A 23,142-nucleotide genomic window follows, 5' to 3' on the forward strand; every position below is an offset into this window, starting at 1 on the left:
TTTCTTCTGCAGAGTGCAGACCCTTCAAAAATCTGACCAAATCCTCATTTCACTTGCATTATAAATTACTGAGGATGCCATCTCTCCCCAATCCCAGGTCTTAAAGTCTAAGACAGTAGCGCAAACTAGTGCTGACAGATTCAGGAAAAAAAATTTCGATTCGATTCAGCCTATTGAATTGGTTTATCGATTCGATTTTCCTGCCCAATTGGGTGTTTTTTTCAAACATCCTGGTGGGTTTATTTTATAGCTTTTTCACCCCCCTTTGGCTTCTCCTAACCATACTGGTGCTGTGGTGTAAATAAAATAAAGAAACAAAAAGGACTTTTCCTCTCTCTGTTAAATCCTAGCTCATGTTTGCGGTCTAACACCAGCTCTGGCAGGATACACATTTCAAATCTGACATATTGTAATCACAAAACAGAAAATAAAATTAGTTTTTCTACCTTTTTGTTGTCTGGTTATTTTTCAAATCTTGTTGGTCCAAGGCTCTGGTTGTCTTCTGATAACTTACTTGCCAGGGTCTCCTTCTTTCTTCTTTCTACGTGCTAACCATCCATCTGCCATCTTTGTCCTCCCCTTCCGTTTCCCTTCCCTCCCCCGGATGTCTGGCATCTTTCCTTTTTTTGTCTCTCTCCACAGATCCACCTTTTCTTAACTACCCTTTCATCCAGCAGCTCTCCCTCTTTCCCCACCACCCCAGGGTCCATCATCTCTCCCTTTCTTTTCCCAACTACCCTCCTAACCAGTATCTCTATCCCCCCCCACACCATCCCTTGTGTCCAACTTCTCTCCCTTTCTGTTCCTTCCCTCCCTAAAACCCATGTCCATCATCTCTCTCTCTCTCTCTCCTCTATTTTCAGACCCATTATTTCTTCCCACCCAAAGTCCGGCATATGCACGTCTCTTTGAGCCCCTCCCCCTTCCCTCCGTGTACTTCTACACCAGGGCCCCCCCTCCCCTGAAGGCCTGTCCCCCCCTTAAAGGTCTGCATCCCACCCCTGAAGGCCTGTCCCCCCCTTGAAGGCTTGCCTGCCTGCTCCCCTTGAAGGCCTGCCCCCCCTGAAGGCCTGTCCCCCTCCCCTTGAAGGCCTGCCTGCCTGTTCCCCTTGAAGGCCTGCACCCCCCCCGAAGGCCTGCACCCCCCCGAAGGCCTATACCCCCCTCGAAGGCCTACACCCCCCTGCCTGCCTGTCCCCCCCCTTGAAGGCCTGTCCCCCCTTGAAGGCCTGTGGCCTCCCTGGAAGGCCTGCACCCCCCCCCCCCCGAAGGCCTACACCCCCCTCGAAGGCCTGCCTGCCTGTCCCCCCCTTGAAGGCCTGTGCCCTCCCTGGAAGGCCTGTGCCCCCCCCTAAGGCCTGCCCCCCCCCGAAAGCCTTCCTGTCCCCCTTGAAGGCCTGTCCCCCCCGAAGGCTTGCACCCCCCAAAGGCCTTTCCCCCCCTTGAAGGCCTGCCTGCCTGTCCCCCCCTTGAAGGCCTGTGCCCTCCCTGAAAGACCTGTCCCCCCCTAAGGCCTGCACCCCCCCCCGACGGCCTGTCACCCCCCCCCGAAGGCCTGCCTGTCCCCCTTGAAGGCCTGTCCCCCCCGATGGCCCGCACCCCCCCGAAGGCTTGTCCCCCCTTTGAAGGCTTGCCTGCCTGTTCTCCATGAAGGCCTGTCCCCCTGAAGGCCTGTCTCCCCCCCCTCTACAAGGTCTGCCTGCCCGCCCCACTCTGAAGGCCTGCTGCCCCCCCCCCCACTACCTCGAAGGACCGCTCGGCCCCACCGCCACCACCACCACGAAGCACTGCTTATTCCCCCGGCCTCCCCGCTTCATTTCCCTGGGGAAACAGCCTGCAGCAAGATCGCGCGATGCCAGCGATCTTTGCTTGCTTCGGCTGTTTCCTCCGCCACGGTCCTGCCCCCTCCTCTGACGTCAGAGGAGGGGCGGGACCATGGTGGAGGAAACAGCCGAAGCAAGCAAAGATCGCTGGCATCGCGATCTTGCTGCAGGCTGTTTCCAGACGCGACACCCGGCGCAGGGGGGGGGGGAACCGGACCGGACCAGGAGCACCCCCTCAGGGCTTGGCACCCGGGGCGGACCGCCCCCCACGCCCCCCCCCTTGGTACGCCACTGCCTTAAGTGTCCAGTGGTTGCGACTGCAACTGCCTTCGGCTTTCACCTCCTCCAGCACAGGACACACGCACAAGCTGCACTGCCTCCAGTGGTTACCTTACGTTATGGAATGTTTCCCACATCACTGCTATAATTTTACGCAAGCGCTACCTCATGTTGGTTCAGTTGTTCATTATTTTGTGTATTGATTTTGGTGCATGAAAACCCAATCTGACCTGCAGGTTGTCTGAGAGGTTTACTGCAGGTCTATTAACAGTACCCCCCTCAGAAGCAGACAGAGTAAATACTAAAGTTTGCGATCTCTCGCCAAAGGATGTCCCCGAAGGGTGAGTGCACAGCACAAGGGCAACCCACGCCAAATGACAAAATAAAAGAACTAGAAATGTAAAATGAAGCATGATCAGAAAAGATAAACCAGCAGTCAGAACTGCAGGAACAGACTGGAATTCTAAGGCACGTGATAGGATGTATATACCTAGGGAGGGGCTAAAGGTTTGTTTTGGAGGCCTGCAGCTCAGAGCTAGAGAGGATACACAAACCCGCTGGTGAAGATTCCAGAGTTTATTGTACAAGAACATATGTTGGGAATTGAAATGTACATTAGTATTCAATAAGATCACCAAGTAATTCATATAGAATAGTCTCTCACCCCACATTACCAGGGTGCCTAAATGGAGGAGCCTGAAAACTTTGTTGTTCTTGCAATTTTTAAATGGTTTAACTACAGCCTCAATGAAATGATAATATTATAGTTATTTTTTTTATGCTTTTCTTATGTACTTTAGTTTTTAATTAGTTCTTCCTTCTCCTATGTTTTCTGCTATGTACTCTAGTCTTAATTATATGTGAACCAAGTCGAGCTCCACTGGGAGATAATCCGGTATATAAACCAAAGATTAGATTAGATTGTTGTTTTGCCCCCTGGGTTTGCTGAGGAATTAGCAGCTATCTGTTGCTAGGGATTAAAACTGTCATTCTCCAGGGCCAAGAATGGCTTTTTCATTCCTAATCAACTCCTTTAAGAAACTATTTAGATTTCATGGTGTCCAGGAAACTAGCATAGTAACATAGTAAATGACGGCAGATAAAGACCCAAATGGTCCATCCAGTCTGCCCAAACAAACTCTCTCTAAAATTTAATGATTTAATTTAAATTGTTCTTTTTCTTAGATATTTCTGGGCCAGACACCCAGAGCTCTGCCTGGTACTGTGAATCTACTGGAGTCTCCGTCAAAGCTCACTCCAGCCCTCCTAAACCATTCCAATCCATCCTCAACTGAATGGCCACAGACACAGACCGTGCAAGTCTGCCCAGTACTGGCCTTAATTCTTCAATATATACTATTCAGGGTTAACTTTCTTTTCTAAAGTGCCAATCAACTTTTTTTCCTGAAGTCCATATCACAAACCTATACTGGGCACCGGAGATGGCACAAAAGTTTCAAGTTTTATTTAAAATTTGATGAATTGCTTAATCGTAATACAAAGCGATGAACAAATCTAAAAAATAATACATCACCAAATTTGGGGAGACAGTATTAACAGAAAAATCACAAAACAAAAACAGAACCGAAAGGGAAGTGGGGGAAGAAATACAATATATGATAGTAAATGAGATGAGTATGGATATAACAAAAGTGTGATCTGACTCTTAAAAAACTAGCAGTCAAAAGTATCTTTAAAAAGAAATCATTTTAACTTGCTTTTAAACCTATCAATAAGATATTCTTCCCTTATGTGTATTGAGAGGGAGTTCCACAGTTGCGGAGCGATGACTGAAAAAATGTACTGCCTCCGAGTATTAATGGATTTGAGAGAGGGAACAGCCAACAAATGTTGGCTGTTAGATCTAAGTGACCGGGCAGGGGCATAGGGTATTAAGACTCGGTCAATAAAGGCAGGAGTTTTATAAAGTATTGATTTAAGGCTTAGTAGGCATATCTTGTAAGTTATTTGATATGCTACCGGGAGCCAATGAGATTTATTGAGGAGCCAATGAGATTTCTTTGCTTTCCATATGAGTTTAATCGAAGCATTCTGAATAAGTTGTAAGCGTCTAATTTCTTTAAGGGAAATTCCTGTGAACAAGGCATTACAGTAGTCAATTCTAGAAATGACCAATGAATGAATTAGTATATTAAGAGATTTGGGTTCTAACCAATTTGATACTGAATGGATCTGTCGAAGTCTAAAAAATGTAGATTTGACTACACTGCTAATATGTTCATGAAAAGAAAGTTTCTGACAGAAAAAGACCCCCAGTATCTTGATGGAAGTAACTGCTTGGAGAGTGATACCTACTAAAGTAATGGGAGTGTGAAGTTTAAGTCCTTCTTTCCAAGGAAAGAGTATTACGTTAGTTTTATTGATGTTAAGCGCCAACCGATTTATATCAAGCCAGTGGTGAATTTGACTGAGTTTCTCACTGATGGATTGAATTTCTGCGGGGTCCTCAGGATCAAGAGGATGAAGAAGCTGGATGTTGTCTGCATAGGCAAACGAATTGAATCCTATAGACTGGCAGAGGGTCATCAAGAGAGCAAGAAAGATATTAAACAGGAGGGGTGAAAGAATAGATCCTTGGGGAATTCCAAAATTAGTGGTGAGCTTTTCTGAAATAGTATTATTAAATGAAACTGTTGAAGAACGATTGTTAAAATATGAGCGAAACCAGGCCAGAACCTGATTGGTGATGCCTATTGCTGATGCCTATTGCTTAGAGTCGTCCGAGAAGAAGATCATGATCCACGGTGTCAAATGCTGAAGAAAGATTGAGAGATATTAAAAGAACAGAGTTGTGATGATCCAGATGATAGTGTATAACCATTGACATACCTATTAATGAATGCTCCGTCGAGTGATGTTGTCTAAAGCCTGTCCAGTTTGAGTGCAGAATATTTGTTTTTTCTATAAATTCTGAGATTTGACTGAATACAATTTTTTCTGTTAATTTTGCTAAGAATGGAATATTGGCAATGGGCCTGTAGTTTGATTTATCATCTGGGCTGATTTTATGATCATTAATGATCGGTCTAATGTTTGCCGCTTTCCACAAATTAGGTAGAATGCTATGTTGAAGGCTTTCTGTTACCAATGAATGAAAGGACCAAAAACTGAGAAAAAACGCTTAAGAATACATGACACCAATCACAAAGCAAAAAAAGAAAGCAGGGGAGGACCAATGTAGTTCCAGCTCAAAGTTAAAAAGCAGTTTTATTAGTTGGACTTGACACAGATCTATGTTTTGGCATGGAGGCATCTGACTTAGGAATCAGCACATCAGACCTGGCGGGTACCAGTGTATAAGATAATTTATAAGATGTCAGTCTCCTTGGTAATGCAAAAAACAACTGAGTACAATAATGTATGCTGAAACTGAATTGCAGGTTTCAAAAAAGTGTAGCAAACAGCAATGTTGGGGGAGGTGGGGGGAGAAACACTAGTATCCATACCCATCTAGTGTGATGTGCTGACTCCTGAGGCTGGCACTCCCGTACCAAAATGCAGATCTGAACTAAGTTTGACTAATAAAACTTCTTTTTAACCAGAGTTAGTAATTGTATTGGTCCTCGCCTGATTTTTTTTGCTTTGGTTTGTAAGGGTTTTCTCTTTTTGTCTAGACAAAAAGACCCCAGTTCCATTAAAAACCTTCCATCTAAAAGCCTCTATTTTACAGCTACCAATAAACCAGGGGGACATAAAAGTTACCGAAAACAGCTTCAAAATTATATCACAGCCCCTGCCAAAATCTAGTGCACTAAATGAGTTTGCCGAGCACAAATATGAAGTACGTATATCAGAACACAGCCTGCCAACAAGAATAATTTCTAGGGCAGCGATGCCATTCTGCAGCTGCTGTGCTAGTCTCATTCCCATGCACAGCAGAATAAATTGCAGTAGCAATCTCAAACAGCTTCTGGTACTTCAGCACTGGAACCTCACACACTCTACCAATATTTCAGATGGCTCATTAGAAGAGCTCACACACTGCTTTGTCAGTGCAACTCAATTTAGACCTGCAGCATTTCATGCCATTTTAATACTAGGATGCAAGGATAAATCTCTAAACACACATTCCATCTCGTTTTGGTAATCCGTTTTAAGATGTGGATAGACATCAACAGTACAAATTATCAGATAAAAGTAGAACATCTACCCGAAGCCAAGTTTGCAATGATGAAAAGCAGAAGCTCTAAGCTGCTGTCTCTTAGCCTATAGGAAAGAGAAGGGCAGGGTGAGGGGAATTTGAGACGAAACATGAAACTTATTGACCTGAAGGCATTTATACAATGTAATGTGTCCACAGAGAGGATTACCAACCTGTATCATCTCCCTGCAGGCACTCTTAGCGAGGTTAAGTGGAACAAACAAGTTGGTCACCACAACATATAGTACTTCCAGGGTGGTGAAGACAGTGGCAAAAGTGTTGACTATTGGCAGCAAGTGAAGCGGGAAACCACCGAGTCGAGCTAGGAGGGGGAGCAGTGGTGCAGAGAAGAGCCACACCTGCTTGGTTTTCATCAGTAAGGAACATAGCGTGCTCACAATCACTTGACCTGTAGGTGGAATGGGGGAAGAGAGAAGAAAGGATGAAACAGCATAAGAGAAATGTCATTAATATACAGGTACACTTCAAGAACAGAGCAGGAAACTGTGCAAACACTTGTCAAAAGGAATATGTTTTTGTTTGGCAAACCCCTTTAAAATAATAGCCTTAATTCACAGGATTTATTTTTATGATTCCTACAGTACATTTTTCTCTTCTATCTCACACCCCTCGACAGCTGCATTCAGCAAACACCCAACCTCTGCAAGCCAGCATCTCAAGAGCCCTCAGTGAACAAACAGCCTTCCTTACCCACCCAAAAAGGAGTAACTGAAAGTCCATAGAAACTAAAAATAAGGAGCACATTTGTCCCATTACATCTGCCAGGCTGTGCGCAGTTAGCTTTTCGCCAATTGCTTCCTAAATCCTTCACTATATCCTACCCTAAATCCTTCCCAATAGCCCTAACTAGTTTTTCTGACTAAATCAGATCATGTTGGTAAAATTAGAGCCATAAGCCCATTAAGGTTTCTAATGGCACAGAGGAACACTTATTGAATGATGATTTTAAAAGGCCTTTCTCCTCAATCCAGAGTATTCCCTTAGTTCCTATATCAAAATCTGGAGTCCGGTCAACTCTTATTGCAATTCAGACTGATGTCATTCAGTTATTATGCTAGGATATAGATATCCACAGCAGAACGTATACTTCATATCATGGCTCATCTCTCGCATTCCTATAGGTGTATAGCTCCGGTGTCTCTCTGTGCTTTGGATACTATATAAGACTGAGGCTGTAGTTTGTCCTGATACTCTCCTTCCAGATAGGCATAAATCAGTTTGTTGTATTATATAGATACTATTTTATGATTCCTTGCCTTTCTACAACTTGTCTGTATCTTGCCTTGTTAACATTTGTTGTACTTTTTGTATGTTAAAATCAATAAAATCTTTGAACTGAAAAAAAAAAAAATCCAGAGTACCTGTATTCCCAAATATAGTATATAACTGAAGTGACAGAGCAATATATCGTATATGCTCGAATATAAACCAAGAAATTCATGCCAAAAATATCCAAAATTGGGTGTCTGTTTATATTTGCACCAGAGCAAAGTTTGGACTCGATTACACCTACCCGGGTCGCACTAAGATTTATGTTTTGGCCAAAGCATGGAAACTAGAATGCAAGCTGTGAAAATAATAAGTTTGGTTCATAAGAATGTTATTTTTTTTAAAAAATTCTTTATTCAATTTTTAAACTACAGAAGTGCACAATAATTAATACACTTAAATATAATATTAGAATTAAGGCACATTAAACTTACAATAATTTATAAAAAGGAAAATTATTTCCCCCCACCCTTCCACCTATTAAACAATAAATAAATACCTTTAAGACCCCCCCCCCCGGATGTGTATGTTTAAAGGGACATCTAAAGAGATCAATCCTTACAGTATTTAGTTAACGGTTCCCAAACATCTATAAATTTCTTGTAATTTCCCTGCTGAATGGCCATAAACCGCTCCATTTTAAAAATATAACAAAGGGATTCCCACCAGAATGTGTAATTTAGTCTATCCCAATTTTTTTAAATAAGCTGTATGGCAACCCCTGTCATTATAAAGAGAAGTTTGTTACTTCTCACAGATAGTTGACTCTTCGCTCTCATAAATGTACCAAATGAAATGGTATCATATGACAATGCCACTGGATTCTCCAATAAATTATTAACTTGATCCCAAATAGATCTCCAAAATTTCAGTATCAAGGGACAATAGTATAACAAATGGTCCAACGTCCCAGGTTAGAGATGACAGTGCCAGCCTCTATTAGATTTGGAACTATCTACTTTATGTAAACAAACTGGGGTCCAAAAAGCTCTATGTAATAAGAAAAACCATGATTGTCTCATAGATGCAGACACCGTACATTTCATCCTCCAAGTCCAAATTCGTGGCAATTGATATGTAGTAATCTGTTGCTTTATCTCAATGCTCCAAATGTCACGAAGACCAGTTTTTGGTTTCTTATTCAAAAATCCAGAAATTAATTTATACCACTAAGTGGCCTGGTGACCCAGGAAATTCGCCTGGAAGCACAGGAACGGCAAACTGTACTGATTTTTAAGATTTTTCCAGTCAGGGAACCCCTCCTGAACGGCCTGCTTCAACTGTAACCACCTATAACTTTGAGTTTTAGCAATACCAAATTTTTGTTGCAGTCATGAAAACTCAAGCAGCTTTCCATCAGATACTACATTGTCTAAAGTATGTATGCCCGCCTTCATCTATCTGAACTGGAAATGGTTTTCAAGGGTGATATGTGGAGGAACTGAAAGATATCTCAATGAATCTGGAAGATGTAGTAAGCAAAACTGACAAGTTAAAAAGTTATAAATAACCTGGACTGGATGGTATACATCCCAGGGTACTAAAAGAACTCAAACATGAAATTGCTGACCTGTTGTTAGTGATCTGTAACCTGTTGTTAAAATCTTCTGTAGTACCTCAAGATGGAAGGTGGCCAATGTTATGCTAATATTTAAAAGGGTTTCAGGGAGCATCTGAGAAATTAAACTGGTAAGCATGACTTCAGTGCCGGGCAAAATAGTGAAAAGAATTATAAAAAATAAAATTGTGGAACACATAGACAAACATGATTTAATGAGACAAGAGTCAGAATGGGTTCAGCCAAAGGAGATCTTGCCTCACCAATCTGCTTGACTTTTTTGAAGGTGTGAATAAACATTTGTATTAAGGTGAGCCAGTTGATGTAATGTATCTAGATTTTCAGAAAGCATTTGACAAATTACATCATGGGAGGCTCCTGAGAAAATTAAAGTGTTATGGGATAGGAGGCAATGTTCAGTTGTGGATTAGGAATTAGTTATTGGATAGAAAACAGAGGGTAGGGATAAATGGCCATTTTTCTCAATGGAGGAGGGTAAATAGTGGAGTGCCACAGAGATCTGTGCTGGGACTGGTTCTATTTGTAAATGATCTGGAAATTAGAACAACAAATAAAGTGCTTAAATTTGCAGATGCCGCAACCCAGTGTTGAACATCAGTGCAGGCTCTTTCAGCACTGGTATGTGTATGGTAAGCACAGTGCTGGTCAGTGAGGGGAGGAGGTGGACAGAAGCGTCGATCATCTTGAGTGTGAAGGAAGGAAAGCAGTGCCGCTGGCCATAGGGGGAGGGGGTTGGAGTGGAGGGTAGCAGCGACGATAGCCTCAGGGGGTGGGGCAATGGAGTGGAGGGTAGCAATAAAGGTGGTCTCGGTGGGGGAGGGGGGAATATTTTTGCCAGTTGCTTGTGTGCCGATTAACTGGGTTCTACTATATTGACAAGTTCCAATTAAAGCAGTCAGCAATTCTTTCATTTCAGATCCTTATACCCTGCTATAATTTTTAGCACACAATGGACTCCATTCTGTAAATGGTGCCAAAAATAAATAAATAAAATCAGTGTTCCAAGTTGATCACCATTTATACACTAGCAGCCAATTTTGGATATGAGGATTTACATCAACTGAACCCTGATATAAATCCCCGTACCTAATTAGGTATGGATCTACCAAATTCTGTAACACTGCAAGCAAATCCTAGAAACGTCCTTGGTCTGCCCATGCCCCTCCCTTGGGCATACCCCCTTTTCAGATCTACATGGGAAAATTTTACCTGCACATCTTTATAGAACAGAGACTATAAATATGTTCATGTATATTTTAATTACTGCCAATTAGCGCCAATAATTAATTATTAGTGCCAAATCACTCAAATTCACATGCACATTTTTGAGCACTATATATAAAATTAGGTAGAATGTGTCTTTCCCCAGAGAATTTAGCAGTAATCTCTGAGTAATAAAGAGTGTGGAGAATGAATACAAGCTTGAAGCTGCTCACCAGTCAGTGCTGTCACAATTCGGTTCAGTGCTAGAGGATCCCTGTATACAGCCCCTTGGTACTCTGATTCCAACTCTTGGCGAATATAATCTCTGAAAGACATGGGAGAAAAAAATGAAGACTGCCATGAGGAAAGCTAAAATGGTATATACAGGGATAAATCAAAAAGTAAAGGCAAAATACATTTAACAGCTTTAATAGAAGTAAGCAGCTGAATATATTACTTTCCCACATAGACCCCATGCAAGACTACACATTTGTTTTATCGTTCAACTAGCATATGGATTCCTGCAGGAAGAGAGGCCAATCCGGAGCACTAGAGGCACCAGGCCAGGATGCATCGCTGTCCAGCAGATGGCCTGACCAACCAGAGACCACAGAGGGAACATCACACAGGAACTTGTGAACCAGCCAGGGCCACCCCAAGACATCCAGCCCTAGCTTCCACGTTGTTCATCAACCGAAAAGGTGCCTGGCCTTCGAGAACTCTGCCAAAACCAACAAAACCCTCTGGGGCAAACCCCAGACAGACAGAACAGCTTCTGTGGGAGAACCATGATCCTGAGACCAGAACTGTTGGCAGAGGAAGACTGCTGAACATTGTCGACTCCAGTCCCATGGGCTGCTGAGAAAAACAGAAGCAGCTCTTCCACTCAGTAAAACGCTGCCGATCTTTCTGTCCTAGGAAAGAGAGCACTAAAGCTCCTTTGAGCCGTGGCATCAAATTAACTTGCACCGCTGGTCTTTCTGAAGGGGCTGGAGAGTGAGTAGCGCCATCCGAATTTCCCAAAGCTCCAGACAATAAGTCAACCAATGTTGTGGACCATGAGTCACTTGCCCCACAATAAGCCCGCAACCCAACAGGCTGGCATGCGTGCTAAGAGTTATCCACTCTGAAATCTGAAGAAGCCAGCCCTGGCCGAGAGCCACCCCCTGAAGCCACCAACTCCAACTGCTGCTAGCTGGCTCCGTCCAGAAGAGCAGCCTCTGAAGAGATCACCAAGATAGGAGGGAGTCCCGTCAAGGGAGCATGGATGGGCGTTCTGGCCCAGGGGATCGCTTCCAAGGAAGCTGTCAGAGACCCCAGAACCTGCAGATAAAACCAAGCCGAGGGAGCCAGAAAGTCCAAAAGAATTCTAATCTGTTGACGGTCCTGTCTACTTGCCCTGAGAAGAAATACATGACCCTGTCTGGAGACGAAGAGAAGCCCCAGAAATTCCAGGGACTGGGAGGATACCAAGCGTCTCCTTTATGAACTTGCCAATGCCTGCAGCAGAGACACTACTGTCCCCACCATGCCTTCATACATCCAACAAGACGGAGCCATCATTTTGACAAAAGTGTGGGAGCCATCGCGAGCCAAAGGGAAGAGCTGCAAACTGGGAGTTCTAAGGATACTAAAAGCTCCCCTGGAGACAGCAGCTAGCACCATTTACTACATTGTTCATTTGGAAAAATTGAATTCGCAAGAAGTGGGTGACCGACTATAGAACCAGAATACGTCTCCAATTCTCCGAGCCTTTCTGGCACTAGGAAACATAAGGAGAATATGCCTAAGCCCCCATTCATGGACTGGAACAGATTCCACTATCCCAAAACCTAAGAGGTGCTGCAGAATATTGCAGACCCTGGATTCTGTTGCCATCGACTTGCTGGAGCCCAAAAACCAAGCCAGAGGCAGGCAGGCAAAGGAGGACTAACAAGTGTCCGATGAAAGTCAAGTACACGCCTGACAAAACGGTAGAACACAGCCTACGAGTGATGAAGCCACACCTGCCCCAGGTGACATCGACGCTTTATTTGTGAGGTGCAGCCACTGAAACTGTGGTAATGTGGATATAGCCCTGGGAATGTCTCTAGGAAGATGTTGACATAGCCCTGGGAATGTCTCTAGAGGAAAAATCTGAGTATCCCTGAGGACACCTGCAGGAGAAATGAAGAGAACTATGATCCCCTCCCGACATCCAGCAAAACTGGTTCACAGGGAGCAATGTAGAGCAGCGTTCAGAACACCTGAGTAGAGGTCATCCAGACTTATACCAACAAGAATCCAGCATCCTTATTCACAGACAGATCCAACGAGTTCGGCGCTCAGACTCTGCATCAGTAGATCAAGTACTAAGAACTCGAATTAGATCATAAAGGTCGCCCAGCACTGCAGCCACACCAACCAGCACCAGCGGAGGACAGGCATATACCTCCATAAAGGATGCATTGCGCAGGCTGGAATGACAGGCACGTGCCATAAAGGAAGTGATCCCAAGAGTCCTGAAACTTCACTCCCCATCACTAGAGAGGGCTGCGCACTGGAAAACCTCAGGCTGTGCAAACCTGTGTCAAACAAGCAGGGTCTGGGGATATGCCATTCAGAGGAGCCAAATAAAATCCAGTGAAAAGGCCCACTCCTGAGGCAGTGGCTTCAGCAGGGGGACTAGCAGGGAGATATCCCAGGCAACGGCCAGCCCGCGTACCCCCAACAGGTGGTCCGCATACCCTCTAGATGAATTAAACCCTATGAGACCAGCATCCAAAACTCACCTGGAGGTTTGATGAGCCACATAAAGTAACAGTATGGTCAGGAGATATAGATAAATCTTCACCAAATATCGGACTGGCAGCATCAGCATCACCACACACAGTGTGTGACCTGCATCATAAAAAATAAAGTTAAGTCTTACCAGAAGGTATCCAAAACATAAGATAGATACTCAGCATATGACTGAAGGAAATGAAACAGTTTAAATGGGGGCATCTTGACAGGCTGGAAGCCAAGACTACAGGACACTCACAAAACTACTATCAGGTGGCAAAAAAAGATACAGCTTTAACATAATGGGATAAGAAAGCAGAAAATTAAACAAAACAGAAAAAAAAGCAATTGTACTAAGGGCAGTACATCAAGTGCTTGACTAAGCTAAACCAAACAACTGAATTCTAAATAACTGATCACAAGCCCTAAAAAAAAAAAAAAAAAGGACAAGGTAAAATTGGAGAAAAACAAGTAAAACACACATGAGAGTTGAGAGGAGGAGGAGATAGGCCTGAGCCAAGAATGGGTGGACCTACTTGTAGCTAGACCACTGTCGCACATGAAGAAAAAAATATTCTTATCATCACATCTTTTCCATTACAGGTGTGGAGAGGCATTTTTGATAGGATGAGTTTTAATTTAATACTTTATCCTTGTTCTATAATTATTTTATTAACAGAGTCGAGTCCTATTAGAGGGATGAATCGGTTTATAAAACCAAGGATTGGATTGGATTTTAAACGTATTGGGAAAGACAACCAGAAATCCAGAAGAGAAAATGCTCATTTTCAAAACAGCAGAACATCTATCTTTAAAAAAAAAAAAAAAAGACCTATTTAGATGTTTTGGTCCTTTTTGGCCATTTTCAAATATAAAGACGTCCAAATGAAAAATGCACAAAAACAAGCTTTTGGGATATCCAAGCTACATAGCTGTCAGGGACAGAAATCAAACCCGTCCCCGTTGGAATCGAATCAGTCTCCACCCATCTCCATAAACTTTGGAAGTATTTATTTCATTTAATTATGCTACTGAATTAAAGACTATAGTAAAGACCCATTTACAAATAAGCAAAAACACTATTAATTTGAAAATATTAATTGGGAAGAATACATACTTTGTAAACAGGTCGAAGTGAGGACCCTCAAGATATGTCAGTTGAAGAGTTCCTCGGAAGGTGGCCAAAAATCCATTTTACTAAACTTGGCAGGCAGCAGCAACATCCCTAAGCCACAGATACTGACACCTCATTGGCTCAAGGATGCTGCCAGTGACTGCTACACTTAGTAGAAGGGAGTTCTGGCCACCTTAGGAGAAGGTCTTCAATGCAAAGACATCTGCTACAGTCATATGAAAAAAATTAGGACACCCCAAGAAATATTCAGTTATTTCTTAAGAAATGTTCACAAATATGATGTGAAATCTTTTTTTTTATTTATCTCTGGAAAAGAAAGTGATGTAATTGAAAGTAAACGACAAAAATTTTCCTTGATTTACCGTATTTTCACGTAGATAACGCGCACCGTGTAAAACGCGCACACGGGTATAGCGCGCGAAAAACACAAAATTATGTACAGAAATTTTTATATACCGCGCACACCCGTATACCGCGCATGCTGCCCGACTCTCCTTTCGCCCGCCCCGACTCTCCTCTGGCCACCCCGACTCTCCTTTCGCCCGCCCCGACTCTCCTCTCCCCCTTGAAGTCCTGTCCCCACCCTGAAAGCCTGATGCCCCCCCCGACGTCCGATTCACCCCCCCGCAGGACCGCTCGCACGCACCCGCACCCCCACCCCGAAGGACCGCTCGCACGCACTCCCACCCGCACCCGCACCCCCACCCTGAAGGACCGCTCGCACCCCACAGCCTCCCGACCCTCCCATCATGTAGAAGCTACTACTGGTGTCCTGCTGCTTCCTCTTGGCGGTCCAGACTCCCCGACACGATCGGGGCAAGAGGGAGCTCAAGCCCTCCTGCCCCAGCCAACCGCGGCACCCCCGACACGATCGGGGCAAGAGATAGCTCAAGCCCTCTTGTCCCAGCCAACCGCGGCACCCCCGACACGATCGGGGCAAGAGGGAGCTCAAGCCCTCTTGCCCCCCCGACTCCCCGACACGATCGGGGCAAAAGGGAGCCCAAGCCCTCTTGCCCCGCCGACTCCCCAACTCCCCGACAATATCGGGCCAGGAGGGAGCCCAAGTCCTCCTGGCCCTGGCGACCCCCCCCCCCCCCGCTAGTTGTTCGGGCCAGGAGGGAGCCCAAACCCTCCTGGTCACGGCGACCCCCTACCCCCACCCCGCACTACATTACGGGAAGGAGGGATCCCAGGCCCTCCTGCCCTCGACGCAAACCCCCCTCCCCCCAACGACCGCCCCCTCCAAGAACCTCCGACCACCCCCCCAGCCGACCCGCGACCCCCCTGGCCGACCCCCACGACCCCCCACCCCCCTTCCCCGTACCTTTGTGTAGTTGGCCGGACAGACGGGAGCCAAACCCGCCTGTCCGGCAGGCAGCCAACGACGGAATGAGGCCGGATTGGCCCATCCGTCCCAAAGCTCCGCCTACTGGTGGGGCCTAAGGCGCCTGGGCCAATCAGAATAGGCCCGGGAGCCTTAGGACCCTCCTGGAGGCGGGGCCTTGGGCACATGGTCGGGTTGGGCCCATGTGCCTCAGGCCCCACCCCCAGGTGGGACCTAAGGCTCCCGGGCCTATTCTGATTGGCCCAGGCGCCTTAGGCCCCACCAGTAGGCGGAGCTTTGGGACGGATGGGCCAATCCGGCCTCATTCCGTCGTTGGCTGCCTGCCGGACAGGCGAGTTTGACTCCCGTCTGTCCGGCCAACTACACAAAGGTACGGGAAGGGGATGGGGGTGTCGTGGGGGTCGGCCATGGGGGTCGCGGGTCGGCTGGGGGGCGGTCGGAGGTTCTTGGGGGGGGGGCGGTCATTGGGGGGAGGGGGGTTTGCGTCGAGGGCAGGAGGGCCTGGGATCCCTCCTGCCCGTAATGTAGTGCGGGGTGGGGGTAGGGGGTCGCCGTGGCCAGGAGGGTTTGGGCTCCCTCCTGGCCCGAACAACTAGCGGGGGGGGGGGGGTCGCCAGGGCCAGGAGGACTTGGGCTCCCTTTTTCCCCGATCGTGTCGGGGAGTCGGGGGGGGGGGGGCAAGAGGATTTGAGCTCCCTCTTGCCCCGATCGTGTCGGGGGTGCCGCAGTTGGCTGGGGCAAGAGGGCTTGAGCTCCCTCTTGCCCCGATCGTGTCGGGGGTGCCGCGGTTGGCTGGGGCAAGAGGGCTTGAGCTCCCTCTTGCCCCGATCGTGTCGGGTGTCGGGACCGCCAAGAGGAAGCAGCAGGACACCGGTAGGAGCTTCTACATGATGGGGGGGGATCGGGAGGCTGTAGGGGTGCGAGCGGTCCTTCAGGGTGGGGGTGCGGGTGGGAGTGTGTGCGAGCGGTCCTTCGGGTGCGTGCGAGCGGTCCTTCGGGGTGGGGGTGCAAGCGGTCCTGCGGGGGGGGGGGTGAATCGGACGTTGGGGGGTGAAACTATGTAAAAAAAATTTTGTACAACGCGCTCACGCATATAACACGCAAGGGTATGCGCGGTACGTAAAAACCACGTATAACACGCGCGTTATATGCGAGAAAATACGGTACTCATGAAACAAAAGATATCCACAAAAAATGTGTATTCTGAGGAATAATTAGGACACCCTACAGTTGGTATGAGGTTCTTTTCCTGGAATGCTGTATTTGGTGTACGCCAAACATTTCCTCTTTTCTGGTGTCCAAATAATTCAATTTTAGACTCATCTGTCCATAGAACACTATTCCAGAAGTCCTAGTGTTAGTCTACGTTCTCTCTGTCAAACTTCAGTCTGGCCTTGACGTTTCTCATAGAGAGCAAAGGTTTCCTTCTTGCACACCTCCCATGGAAGTTAAATTTGTTCAACCTCTTTCTGATTGTAGAGGCATGCACTTTCACATCAACAGTAGCAAGAGCCTGCTGTAGGTTCCATGATGACATTTTAGGGTTTTTGGAGACTTCTTTTAGCATCTTGCGGTCTGCTCTGGGGGAGTCTGAAACGAACAGGATCCGTTTCTTGGTCCCGAAACTGAATTGAAACGAACAGGATCCGTTTCTTGGTCCCGAAACTGCCCTGCAAAACACTCTGTCATCTGGAGGCAATTCCCCTTAGAAAGAAAGATAGATAGCCAGTATTCTAAAGAGATTTTTGCCTGTTTTATTATCAGTGTGCATTCCTATATATATCTGTTACATGGGTCAGTGGTAACCATCACAGGAAAAGGGGGATGGACAAGAGAGGGGAGGGGGGGTGTGAGCAGGATATGTACATGGCAGGGGGTTTGAGCCAGTATAGTCTTAAAGACTAAACTTCATTAACATGATTAAATGACCTCTTCCCAAACCATCGAAAGAGTAAACACAAAACATTCTGCATCTGATTACCTCCAGCACAGGCAGGAACAAAAGACATCCTTTTAGACAGAGACAGAAAACTTATCCATTAAAATGTGTCCTTTCAGGGTAAACTTACTTGGACAGCCAGACCTGGGCACGTTGGCAGTTGTTTAGAAAGTCCTCCATTTGGACACTATTTTCCAGACTGTGGAATGGCTAATGTCAAATTCTTTAGAGATCTTTTAAAATCTCTTACTAGACTTATAAGTTACTATAATCTTCTTTCTGAAGGCCTCAGACAGCTCTTTTGATCTCACCATGGTGTTCACTCTCACTGCAGCAGTCATGAACAAACCAAACTAAATGTCTGAGGTTTAAGTAGGGTAAACTTCCTTCAAAATGCTGAGTAACGATGTTCTAATCATGTGCACATGATGTGATACACCTGTGTGTGATTTGAGCCACTTTAAGTGGGAGGATATGAACATAAGAACATAAGAAACGCCTTCACCGGATCAGACCTAGGTCCATCTAGTCCGGCGATCCGCACACGCGGAGGCCCAGTTAGGTGCTCTCTGTTGGAGACCCAGATTTCCCGTATCCCCCGATATGATTTGCAAGAAGGTGTGCATCCAACTTGCGCTTGAAACCCTTAACACTAGTCTCTGCCACAAGCTCCTCTGGGAGAGCATTCCAAGCACTCACCACTCGCTGTGTGAAATAGAACTTCCTGACATTTGTCTTGAACCTGCTGCCACACAGTTTCAGGCTATGACCTCTTGTCCGTGTCACATCTGAAAATGTCAGTAATGCTTCTTCCTAGTCTATTATGTCAAATCCTTTTAATATTTTAAAAGGATTTGACATAATAGACCAGGAAGAAGCATATGTGGTGGTGTCCTAATTTATTCCTCAGAATACACATTTTTTGTGGATATCTTTTGTTTCATGAATAAATCAATGAAACTTTTTATTGTTTATCTGCAAATATATCACTTTCTTTTCCAGAGATAAATAAAAAAAAAAAGATTTAATATCGATATGTGAACATTTCTTAAGAAAGAACTGAATATTTCATGGAGTATCTTAATTTTTTCACATGACTGTATATACATTTTCCAAAGCTAAAATAGTCAGTTAATAAATTCCTTTTTTCACTTTTGTTGTCTGGAGATTTATTTTTTCATCAAGTTGGTTCCAGTTTTTCTTTTTTCTGCTTTCCTGTCTTCTGCAAATTCTTCTTCAAGTGGTTGCTATTGGTTTCTCCTACCATGGTCCAGCATTTCTCTCTTCCCTCCCATTGTACAACATCCTCACTCCTTTCTATCCTTGATCATTCTCTCTTTTTTCCCTCCCCACTCCTGCACAGCTTTTCTTCCGCTCTCCTCCACCCCCCTGTGCAACAAATCTCCCTTTTTCTCACTGTCCACCATCTCTCTTTCTCTCATTCCCTCCCTTGCTGCAAAGGAATTGGGGAAAAAGAGAGGTATCCAGGGTTCATCTCTCCCACTCCCTCTACTGCCATATCTACATTTCTTGCCCTCTCATCTCCAGACCATATGCAGCATCTTTCACCTACCCACCAGCCCATGCCCAACATTTCTCCTTCTATCACCCCTCTCTAGCACCATGCCACATCTCTCCACCACCATGTCCAACATTCTTCCCTCTTGCATCCCTTCCATTCTGTCCCACTTTTCCCTCTCCACCACCATATCCAATATTTCTTCCTCATCGTTCTCTTCCCCGTGCATCTCTACATCACTCCTCTCCCACCACCTTGTTCAACAATTATTTATTCCTTTCCCCAAGTGCACCATCTCTCTTTCCCTCTCACTCACACACACGCCTAACAATTCTGCCTTTCTATTACCTCCCACACTTCAGCATCTCTTTTCCTCCCTCCATCCTATGTCCCAAGTTCGTGCCTCCTCCCTCCCTCCAGCCTTTGCCCCAAGTTCGTACTCCTCCCATGTTCCAACGTGCTCCCTCCTTTGACCTAAGTCCATGCCCCCTATCTCCCTTGTCCAAACATGCATGTTAGCTCCCTCCCTTCTGTGTCCCAAGTTCATTACCCCCTCCCAAGGGGATGTACCAGAGCCGTCCAAGAAGGCTTCCTTCTTCCTGCCTTCCAGCCACACTTGCTTCTTCACAAAGCTGCAGGCAGTGACTCTTATGCACTGCACGTGGTTGACCCGGCAGCCTTCATTCTGACGTCAAAGGGAAGACTTCCGGGTCAGCCACGGGCAGCATGCAGGAAACGCTGCTCGCTGCTTTGTGAAGAAGCAAGTGCGGCAGGAAGGAGGAGGCACTGCTTAGACGAGTGAGGTAACACCCAAAGGAGTCTCCATCTCTGCAGGATTCCCAGGATCCTCAAAGACCCAGGACGAACCCCACAGATTCCATGAGATTTCCATCAGCCCTGTTCCTGTGCAGCTCTATAATCCAAGTAGCCAACATTATTAGCAAACTGGCCACAGACAGCTGAGCACAGCAGAGAGGGTACTACAATGAATGTCACATTAAAAAAAACTCCCTGATACATGTCATTATAACCTTATATTGTATGGTGAGCCCTCAAAAAACCACCCAAAACTTACTGCATCCACCAGTACACCACAATAGCCCTTATGACTGCAGATATCAATCTTTATTTACTGTAGGTACAGTAGGTTTTGTGATGGGTTTGGAGGGCTCACTATAGATCATGTGACAAGAAATTATCAATGACATCCAGCATACTTGTGGTAGATGGTATTCACAAGGAATGTGTTCTACTTCCTGTGCCCTGAGCTTAACTCTGACACGTTGGGGATTTTCAGGATGAGGAACAAAAAAAAAAAAAGGACAGAGAGCCCAATAACTTTAGGTAATTAGTTCTGTCAACAATAGCTAAATGTTAAAGTCATAACTAGCCGACAGACCCTATGTTCTCTTATCAGACACTGATAAACCAAATGGAATAGAATATTATTCCTGTCTCAGTTTTTTGAAGGATCGGTGCTCACTACAGAATGTTGGGACAATTTTACGTGCACGGGTTGCATGACACGTTGCTATGAGGGAAAATTGTCCAGCTAAGTTGTTCCACAATTTAGTCCTGCAACTACTGTAATGCTTTATATTTAGGGATGGTACTTTCTGGATGTAAGGCACCGCAAGTGATACAAAATGATGCAGTATGAGTAAATTTGAGCTTGTTTCTTATCTTTTGAAGCAACTGCTTTGGCTTCCCTTTAAAATTAGAATTGTATTTAAGGTGTTGATGTTGACATATCAGATGGTCCATCATGGAATACCATGGTATTTGTCTCAAGTTATGACGTTATCGTCCAAATGATGAAGCGTTTATTAACGAATAGACTAAATATGCAGATACCAGAGCTAGAGCTATTTCAGTTGCAGGACTAAATTGTGGAACAACTTAGCTGGACAATTATGGATGATGAATAATATGAAGCAATTTAAAAAGATTTTAAAGACTGCTTTATTTGTAGAAGTCTTTTTTTTAATGGACGAGGATACTTATGATGCAGGAAATTGGATACAGAATGTGTGTTTGTATCTGTTTTATTTAGTGTAATAAGTTTTATGTTGATTTTAGATTTTAAGGGGGGGCTATACATTTTTAAAAAAAATAAATACATAATGGCAATGATATCTGTGCTGTAGGAGGGGGGGGTGGCTTGCTTTATTTTGAAGAATTTTAGAGAACAAAGTAGCATTCCAACTATCTGAGTACTTATAAGATGATTTTTGTTGGATAAGTATCAAGGTGATTTTAGATCGGGAAATGGAATGGATTGAGATGGAGATTATTATTATTTAGATAAGAATGTTCCTGTGTTGCTGCCATCAGTAAATTATCTTCGGTTTTTTGATTTAGCTAAGCCTTTCACTTTGTTGGGTTCTTGTGCAGCCTAGGTATTCATGGGAAGGTACCTCAATGGTTGAGTTCCTTTTTGCAGGACCAGTCTTTTTTGGGTGTATGCTATTTCTCAGGTACACATTTGGGAATGGGATGTGCTACAAGGCTTCCCTTTGTCACCTTTGTTATTTAATGCTTACTTGTCTCCTTGGCTGGTATTATTAGGAGTATGGATAGCTGATTTTTACTTATGCTGATGACATTCAGATATTAGGGATAGGGATGCTATTATCTATGATTTGAATGCATTTATGGTTGAAGATCAAGAGTAGTTGGTGGAGAGTGGTTTATTAATTAATGTGGCAAAAACCACTGACCTGGGTATGGGAGATGGGTTTCTGCTACTTTCAGAGTTCGTCTGAAACTTAGGGATGTTTGTATTCCTTGTGTTTTGGAGAAGCAATGTTTGGATGTTAAGTTGGAGTGCACTATGGTATTGATTAGGAGAAAATCTGTCATGCTACTAGTGTGACCTCACCATGAATATTGCATTCAATTCTGATCTCTGTATATCAAAAAAAGATATAGCGGAATTAGGCAAGGCTCAGAGCAACCAAAATGATAAAGGGGATGGAACTCCTCTCATAAGAAGGACTAAAGAGGTTAGGGCTCTCCAGCCTGGAAAAGAGATGGCTGAGGGGAGATATGATTGAAGTCTAACAAATCCTGAGTAGTGTAAAATATGCACAAGTGAATCGATTTTTTTTCACTCCATCAAAAATTATAAAGACTAGGGGACACTCGAAGTTCCAGGGAAATATTTTTTAAACCAATAAGAGGAAATATTTTTTCACTCAAAAAAATAGTTAAGCTCTGGAACACATTGCCAGAGGATGTGGTAACAACGGATAATGTAGCTGGTTTTAAAAAAGAATTGGAGAAATTCCTGGACAAAAAGTCCTTAGTCTGCTATTGAGACAGTCATAGGGAAAGTCACTGCTTGCCCTGGGATCGGTGGCATGAAATGCTGCTACTATTTGTGTTTTTGCCAGATACTTTTGACCTGGATTGGCCACTGTGGAAACAGGATACTGACCCAGTATGGCTAGTCTTATGTTCTTATGAATAAAGGCAGCTAGTAAAACACCCATTGTAAAACATTAACAACTCAACATAGCCCTGATTCTGCAGTGAACATAATAGTTATATTAATAATTTAAATCACTTATTTATTGATTGATATAGCACCCCAATGGCCTGTACAAGGCTTCAAAGCAGTTTACATATTAAAAAATGTTAAAAGAAACAGAACACACAAAAAAAAAAACCCATACGAGGAACGATCAATAATTTATCTACCCGAGTATGAAAGAAAGTAGCAAGCGCTTTGTCTGAAAATTACTCATACACAGTTGTGGCTCAGTGCAAGTTTAACATTCTAAGACACAGGATGTCAGGAGAGTCCTTGTGCAAATCAAGTAAGAAACTGCTAGATTTGGAGCACCATTCAGTGATAAAATGTCTCACAAAAGAAGAGAAAAAGCCAAAGGAGATCCATGATTGAATGACAGCAGTTTATGATGAGTCTGCCCCATCATCCTAAAAAGTAAAATTTTGGAGCAAGCAGTTTAAGTGGGGTAAAGGATCCACTGAAGATGACCTGGACAGAAATGGGCAAGAAAGTTGAGGTTTTAATTTTGTCAGACAGATGAATTAAGGTTTCCTGAATAGCTGAAGAAATGGGCATCTTGGCAAGTACAGT

The 23,142-nt window shown here is 44.6% G+C and overlaps 1 protein-coding gene across 1 annotated transcript in view; it reads right to left on the reverse strand.

The window, feature by feature from the left end:
• The window catches only part of LOC117364686 (RING finger protein 145-like), a 42,540-nt gene that overhangs the window by 17,261 nt on the left and 2,137 nt on the right, over nt 1–23,142 (reverse strand). Inside the window, exons 2-4 of the mRNA XM_033954162.1 lie at nt 13,108–13,216; nt 10,570–10,661; nt 6,438–6,673 (exon numbers count right to left, since the gene is read on the reverse strand). Coding sequence (XP_033810053.1) covers nt 6,438–6,673; nt 10,570–10,661; nt 13,108–13,216 — 437 coding nt within the window. The remainder of the gene's footprint in view (nt 1–6,437; nt 6,674–10,569; nt 10,662–13,107; nt 13,217–23,142) is intronic.

Source organism: Geotrypetes seraphini, chromosome 1 (assembly GCF_902459505.1).
Source record: "Geotrypetes seraphini chromosome 1, aGeoSer1.1, whole genome shotgun sequence".
Classification (NCBI taxonomy): Eukaryota; Metazoa; Chordata; class Amphibia; order Gymnophiona; family Dermophiidae; genus Geotrypetes; species Geotrypetes seraphini.